The sequence below is a fragment of the Priapulus caudatus genome, unplaced genomic scaffold (assembly GCF_000485595.1).
Source record: "Priapulus caudatus unplaced genomic scaffold, Priapulus_caudatus-5.0.1 Scaffold3, whole genome shotgun sequence".
NCBI lineage: Eukaryota > Metazoa > Priapulida > Priapulimorpha > Priapulimorphida > Priapulidae > Priapulus > Priapulus caudatus.
Genome location: NW_014577064.1, coordinates 163,363 through 171,495, shown reverse-complemented (window position 1 = coordinate 171,495; position 8,133 = coordinate 163,363). Strand labels below are relative to the sequence as shown.

The 8,133-nt window shown below is 52.0% G+C and overlaps 2 protein-coding genes across 2 annotated transcripts in view; both read left to right on the top strand.

Annotated features, from left to right (window-relative positions):
- The window catches only part of LOC106820837 (platelet binding protein GspB-like), a 6,158-nt gene extending 5,941 nt beyond the window's left edge, over positions 1-217 (top strand). The window contains exon 7 of the mRNA XM_014825417.1: positions 32-217. Coding sequence (XP_014680903.1) covers positions 32-217 — 186 coding nt within the window. The remainder of the gene's footprint in view (positions 1-31) is intronic.
- Positions 218-7,266: 7,049 nt separating this feature from the next.
- The window catches only part of LOC106820977 (sclerostin domain-containing protein 1-like), a 12,547-nt gene continuing 11,680 nt past the window's right edge, over positions 7,267-8,133 (top strand). Inside the window, exon 1 of the mRNA XM_014825599.1 lies at positions 7,267-7,617. Within this exon, the coding sequence (XP_014681085.1) occupies positions 7,416-7,617 (202 nt within the window). The 5' untranslated portion in view covers positions 7,267-7,415. The remainder of the gene's footprint in view (positions 7,618-8,133) is intronic.

The following is an 8,133-nucleotide window of genomic DNA, read 5'->3' as shown; positions in this document are numbered from 1 at the left end:
GCGCCGCACTGAACGCACGAGTTCGTTGCAGAGGTGCAGTCGGCTGCCGGACGCTCACAGCCGCATCTGCAGAAGCGCGCCGAGACGGCGGCCAGAGTTCCCCAGAGGGCGCCAGGCGTTGAAAGACATTAGCGCCATCGTGCAGCCGCGCGAGCGAGAGCGGAGGGATGCGCTCGGCGAGCGGTGGTCACCGCAGGACTACGGGGATTCGCTGTAGTGTAAACACGGCACAGAGGGAATATAACGTGGTTCACCTTCCTTTCTTGTCGCCCGGACTATCTCGAACATTTGACGAGTGTGTTGCACGCAATGAACAGTCGTTGCTACTCTACCCTAGTTTGCTCGTGCGCTTCGCATATAAACCCGGGTACAGTACATACATGTCTCTGTTTGTCCTGTCGTAAAAAATTGCTGATAATTAAGCGTCTGCATGAAGCCGCTTTTTTGGAAGCAAACTTTGCGCGTGTGCCCCGTCCAACTATCTGCAGTGAACCCTGATTTCTAATTGACATGAACGAAAAACTCTTTATCTTTGATGCTAAAATATTGCCATGACGGATAGCGACAAGACTGTAGCAGACGACGGTGACTGATGTCGGGCATTCTCACTGCAGCGGTGGAGGGAGCCCGAGGAGGGCGTCGCGCCATCGCGGCGAGCGCTGCGCCCGCTGACTGTTGCTTAAGAGAGCAGGCCGAGAAGCTGCTTGCAGAGGCGGGCGGAGGTCGTCGCCGCCGCTGATGTGCCACTGCCGCCCGCCCGGCCGTCGCCGCGATATGATGCTGTCGCTGCCGCTGATGCTGCCACTGCCGCGGCGCCGTCGCGCGCGCGATTAATGATGCTGTCGCTGCCCAGTTGATGCTGCCACTGTCGCCGCTGGTCGCCGGTTGGGACGCTTCTGCCAGATGCATCCGACAAATTTACTGATATTCGCACCGCCATGTCGTGCCGCTGATGCTGCCACGTCGCTGCCACTGTCACGGCTACTGATGCCGCCACTGTGCTGCCCTGTCCGGCCACTGATACCGCCACTGTCACCGGCCACTGATGCCGTCACTTGTCACGGCCGGCTTGATGCCGCCCACTGTCACGGCCACACTGCCGATTACTGTCACGGCGCTGAATGCCGCCACTGTCACGGCCACGGTGATGCCGTCACTGTCGCGGCCACTGCTACGCAAGCTGTCACGCGCCACTTACGTCACTGTCACGGCCACTGATTGCGCCACTGTCACGGCGCTTGATACCGCCACTGTCCGGGCCACTGATACCGCCATTTGTCACGGCCACTGATACCGCACTGTCACGGCCACTGATGCCGTCACTGTCACGGCCACTTGATGCGTCACTGTCACGGCCACTGATGCCGCCACTGTCACGGACGCTGATGCCGTCACTGTCACGGCCACTACTGCCGCATGTTCACGGCCACTGATACTTGCCGCACTGTCACGGCCGCTGATACGCGCATCTGTCCACGGCCACTACTGGCCGCACTGTCACGGCACTGATACTGCCGCCACTGTCACGGCCGCTGATGCCGATCCTGATCACGGCCACTGATACCGCCCGCTTCACGGCCGCTGATGCCGCCACTGGTCACGGCACTGATATGCGGCCACTGTCCGGCACTGATACCGCACTGTCACGGCCACTACTGCCGCCACTTTTGGGGGTTTCACGCCACTGATACTTGGCGCGCACTGTCACGGCCTCTTACTGCGCCATGTACGGCACTGATGCCGCCACTGTCACGGCACTGATGCCGCCACTGTACTGGCCGTGATTACCGCCACTGTCACTGGCCCTACTGCCGCCACTTTCACGGCCACTGATACTGCGCCACTGTCACGGACCACTGATGCCCGTCACTGTCACGGCCCTGATGCCGTCACTGTCACGGCACTAACTGCCGCCACTGTCACGGGCCACTGATACTGCCGTACATGTCACGGCACTGATGCCGCCACTGTCACGGCGCTGAATGCCGTTCACTGTCGACGGCCACTGATGCCGTCACTGTCACGGCCACTGATGCCGCACTGTCACTGGCCGCTGATTCGCGTCACTGTCACGGCCACTACTGCCCGCACTGTCACGGCCAACTGATTACTGGCCGCGCACTTGTCACGGCCGCTTGATTACCGCACGTCACGGCCACTCCTGCCGCCACTGTCACGGCCACTGATACTGCGCCACTGTCACGGCCGCTGATGCGTCACTGTCACGGCACTGGATTACCGCCACGGTCACGGCCGCTGATGCCGCCACTGTCCGCGCCACTGATTACTGCGCCACTGTCACGGCCATGATACCGCCAACTGTCAACGGCCACTATGCCGCCACTGTTCACCGGCCACTGTACTGCCGCCACTGTCACGGCACTACTGCCGCCACTGTCACGGCACTGATGGCCGCCACTGCACGGCCAGCTGATCGCCACTGTCAGGGCCGCTGCGATGGAATACCGCCCTGTCCGGCCACTTATGCCGCCACTGTCACGGGCCACTGATACTGCCGCCACTGTCACCGGCACTGATGCCGTCACTAGTCACGGGCCACTTGATTTGCCGTCCTGTCCGGCGACTTGATACCGCCCACTGTCACGGCATGCTACTGCCGCACTGTCACGGCCCACTGCATGCCGCCACTGTCGCGGCCACTGATGCCGCCCACTGTCACGCGCTATACCGCCATGTCACAAGCCACTACTGCCGCACTGTCACGGCCAGCTGATACCCGCCACTGTTCACGGCCACTGATACCGTCACTGTCACGGCACTGATTTACCGCCACTGTCACGGCACTACTCGCCACTGTCACGGCCACTGATACTGCCCGCCACTGTCACGGCACTGATGCCGCACTGTCACGGCCACTGATGCGCACGTCACGGCCACTTGATTACTGCGCCACTGTCACGGCCCACTGATGCCGCACTGTCCCGGCCACGATTTTGCGCACTGTCACGGCCATGATACCGTCCCTGTCCGGCACTACTTGCGCCACTGTCGCGTCCACTGAGGCGCCACTGTCCGGCCACTGATACCGCTACTGTTCACGGAGCAACTGTACCGCCACTGTCACGGCACTACTCGCCGCCCTTGTCACGGCAACTGATACTGCCGCCATGTCACGCGCCGACTGATGCCCGCCACTGTCACGGCACTGATTGCGCACTTGGTACGGCCATGATGACTGCCGCCACTGTCACGGCCACTGATGCCGCCACTGTCTACGGCCACTGATGCCGCCACTGTCACGTGCCAGCTGATACGTCACTGGTCCACGGCACTACTGCCGCACTGTCCCGGCCTACTGTGCCGCCACTGTCCGACGGCCCTGATACCGCCATGTCACGGCACTACTGCGCCATTGCGTCGCCACTGTCACGGCCGCTGATGACTCCCACTGTCACGGCCCACTGTGCTGGTGCCGTACTGTCACGGCACTGGCCTGCCGCTACTGTCACAGGCCACTTACTGTCGCCACTAATGCCGCCACATGTCACGCCCGCTGATTGACCCGGTCACTGTCACCGCCGCTTGCCGCTACTGCTGCCGCCGCTGCGGACGACGGCGTGCGGCGCTGGCGACGGTGAGCATAAACCGCGACCACTGGCGTCGGGTACGACGACGGGACGACGCGTGCCGCGCGCAGACGACGCGGACCAACGACGGCAACGACGTCCCCGACGACGTCGTTCTCGGGCTCATGCTTGCTCACGCACGCTCCGCCGCACGCGCCCCGCTGCCGACGCGACGGTTCGCGCCGACACCGCAGTACAGCGACGATTAGCGGTTGGTACGTCGCACGCGCCCGTGGCACAGACGAGACGAGTGCTAGTCGTCGGGCGCGAGCGAGCGACGAAGGCGGAGCGGGCGGTCGCGTCGCGTCCTGGGACGCAGCCAGGCTTATATCCTACCTTCGAGCCACACTGCTATCAGCGGATTAGCGCAAGAGTGGGAAGGAGGCTACACTGGTCGAGATAGTATCTTATTAATAATCCATAAAAGTGCCGTGCGACAGACTTATTGAGCTTTTTAGCATCAATATAGCTGTATAATTTCGTTTTCAAATGTAGTGTATTAATTTTTCGGTTTCTTCGGTCTTAAATCTGAGAGAAATACAATAATGCCGCAATACAAATAATATGTGTAGTGTTCTATCATTAGTGTACCAGTTTGTGTATTTAGCTGAATTGAAATGTTGTGTTAGATCTATGCGTATAGCGGTATAACGCGAAAGAGGAAGATAGGTAAAAATACCGTGACTAAAACACATGCAAATATTACCATTATACGCATAAAACCTCGCAATTATGTGATACTGTTACGTTAAAGAGTTACGCAATTATGGTATTTTTAATTATAATAATTAAAATACCATGTAATTGTATAAAACAAACACGATCCAATGTGGAGTTTACAATAGACTGATCACAGAATTTCGGCAACTATTAAAGTGAATAGGGTATGACACGTCACTACTATTAAATATGTATACAGAGGATATATGTGGGAAGTCATAGACTAACATCACATCGGAACTTTCCTGTTATCTACTTCTGATCACGTGGAACAGAGCTGGACTCATGACTGTCTAGCTTTAATGATGTCGTGCTGCAATTGTAATCTTCACAATAGTTATTTACGGTTCCTGAAATTCAATAATTGGGTATAGAATCCTATAGATGATTTAATATTGGTCCAACCTCAGTTACTCAGGTAAAGTGTGATGACTCAGTATCGTTTCGATATCTGCCGACAGACATGGAAAAGAATCCGCATACAAATACAAAGGTTTCGAGGCCATTATTAAATCCTTCATAAAACGCTAATTTAAATTACGAGAGCCGGAAATAATTATTTTGACGGTTTCTTACTGAATGACATCATTAAAGCTAGATAGGAATGTGATTCAGCTGTGTTTCGTGCGGTTATCGCGACATGCTTCCCGACGTTGTTTTTTTAAAAGCTATCGCTTATTCTCGGATCTCATGCACATTTACGGATAAAGAAATAGTACACGCACAACTGGAGACCACAGATTGGAGGTTTAAAAAATTAAATTTCATAAATTAATTTCAGTAGGCACTATAGGCACCCACTCTTCATCCTAATTCATGCCATACGCAGCCAGATAAGACAGACTATCTATTGCAGCCACACGAATCATCGTTCCAGGTTTATTATCTAAGAAGCAATTGCCAGAAACACTTCTTTGTGAGATTAGCACAATGGTGACATGCATGTAAATTATACGCGGCGAGCATGTTGGGGGGGAGGGGGGTGAAAGGGTGGAGTACTGGTGAGAACCGAGTGTTAGCAGACACTTCGACTGTTAGCAAGCACGCTGTGATTTTATATAATATTAATAATCGATGAGCGCGTCTGTTATGTCCGTTATCTCACTGGAATATCCAGGGTCTGTGAAAACCTCTCTACCCCGTTGTTGCATAGGAAATGCTGGTGAACCGGCAGTAAAAGGGGGCGCACCCAGACACTGAATTTTAAGTAGGCAATCAGCACGCGTGGCGAACGATCGCCCCATATCTTTAACGAGACGAGTACGCCTCTTTGAATTTTACAGTTTACAAACCATATAACTAGCCCGAGTTTTACATCGCGCCTTCGAATTGGTTCGTGGTGCCATCTAGTGGCACTTGTAGTATAAAATATTAATTCGAATTTAGGAGTCTTTGGCTGTAGACTAAATACGAAATGAAGCGATGATACACGCAGGAATCTTGCCTTAGAATTGGTCGGTAACTGCCTGATAATGTGTGTGTGGTTTTACTCACCCGTGTGTTCGACTGATGTGCGCATGTGCAGTGACGGCCATGCAGATTACTTCTGCTCGTGATATCCTGTTGAAATCTGTACGTGTGTAGTCATTTCACTTATTTTAAATTCCGGGTTAGACCGACTCTACGTAAACGACGATGGTAAAAAGAGCAAGCTATTCTGAAATAACAACGTTACTACATCCAAACGTGCGTGCCTGTGTGTGTGTGTGTGTATATAATTATATATATAGTTAGTTAGATAGGTAGGTAGATAGATAGATAGATATAGATGGATGGATGGATAGATAGATAGGTAGGTAGATAGAGATAGATAGATAGATAGATAGATAGATAGATAGATAGATAGATAGATAGATAGATAGATAGATAGATAGATAGATAGATAGATAGATAGATAGATAGATAGATAGATAGATAGATAGATAGATAGATAGATAGATAGATAGATAGATAGATAGATAGATAGATAGATAGATAGATAGATAGATAGATAGATAGATAGATAGATAGATAGATAGATAGAAGATACGATAGATAGATAGATAGATAGATAGATAGATAGATAGATAGATAGATAGATAGATAGATAGATAGATAGATAGATAGATAGATGGATAGATAGATAGATAGATAGATAGATAGATAGATAGATAGATAGATAGATAGATAGAAAGATAGATAGATAGATAGATAGATAGATAGATAGATAAATAGATAGATAAATAGATAGATATATAGATAGATAGATAGATAGATAGATAGATAGATAGATAGATAGATAGATAGATAGATAGATAAATAGATAGATAGATAGATAGATAGATAGATAGATAGATAGATAGTTGTAGCAAAAGAGAGAAGGGAGAGAGAAATCTCATCTCTTTCTTTTGCTCATTACCTATTCGCACTAATTAATCACGTTGTTCTACTTAATTATTATTCTCATTCTATTTAGCTATTGTGTTTTATCTGTTCCACCATCGCATACGGATAACGCGCGTGCGTGCATGTGGGCGTGCGTGCAGTGAGCGTGAGGCGTGCTGTGTACGGCGCGCATGTGTACGTGTGCGCGGCGTGCGTGCGTGCGTGTGCGCGGCGTGCGTGCGTGCGTGCGTGCGCGCAGGAGGCGTGCGTGCGTGCGTGCGCGCAGGAAGCGTTCGGGCGTGCGTGAGCACAGAATTCGCAATCGCATGTTGTCCTGCGCGTGCCACTTACTCGTCTCTAACCTGTCTGAGACTTTTAATAAGGACTTGGTGTTCAATAATTACAATAAATGAAAATTTGCTGGCTTACAATAGCAACAATGCACCATTAAAGCTGATGGCTACGCATCAGCTCCCGTCATGCCGGGGGGCAAGTCGTCAGGGTAGAGACGTGATTGGTCGTATGTGGCACCTGGCGCCACAGCGGGTTGGAATGTGCAGAGTAGATTCAGCAATGTTCTGTATACGGTTGACCAGACAACATCGCAGAAAAACGCATGAGACAACGCGCTAAAAGTAGCGTCTATCCGTTTCCTAGCGGCTTTAACCTCCGTCTGCCGTTTCTCCGTCTATCGTCCGGGGCTCGGTGCAGATGCCGACGAAGTATCGTGGATGAGTGCGAGTCATGAGAAAGATCGCGGTAGTGCTTGCTGCAGTGGCGGTGGCTAGCGCCCTTCTTGGAGTTGGCTGCTCCTTGCCGAGGCGTCACCACAGAAAGCTAGGCAGGCGCAACCATGCGTCCGCCACGCTGCCTGCAGGGTCATCGAATGATCAACGCAACACAATGTCAAGCAGTATTACGGCACATAATGAAACGACAGCAAAAGGTAATAACATGATATGTGAATTTCGAATTTAGAGAGAGATGCGCGCGGTAGATGTCACTCACCTTGCCCGCGTGGGCGTTGTTTTAGATATATATATACATGCACGTTTTTATTTGTGCGCGTGCGTGCGTGTCGTGAGTGAGTAAGTGTGTGGGTGGGTGGGTGGCTGGGTGGATTGGTGGTGGGGGAAGTAAGAGCGAGAGAGAGAGAGAGAGCGGGAGAGAGAGAGAGAGAAGGAGAGAGTGTGTGTGTGCGTGTGCGTGTGCGTGTGCGTGTACATGTGTGTGTGTGTGTGTGTGTGTGTGTGCGTGCGTGCGTGCGTGTGTGTGTGTGTATGTGTGTGTGTGTGTGTGTGTGTGTGTGTGTGTGTGTGTGTGTCGTGTGTGTGTGTGTGTGTGTGTGTGTGTGTGTGTGTGTGTCGTGTGTGTGTGTGTGTGTGTGTGTGTGTGTCGTGTAGTGTGTCGTGTCTGTGTCGTGTGTCGTGCGTGTCGTCGGTGTCGTCGTTGTCGTTGGTGT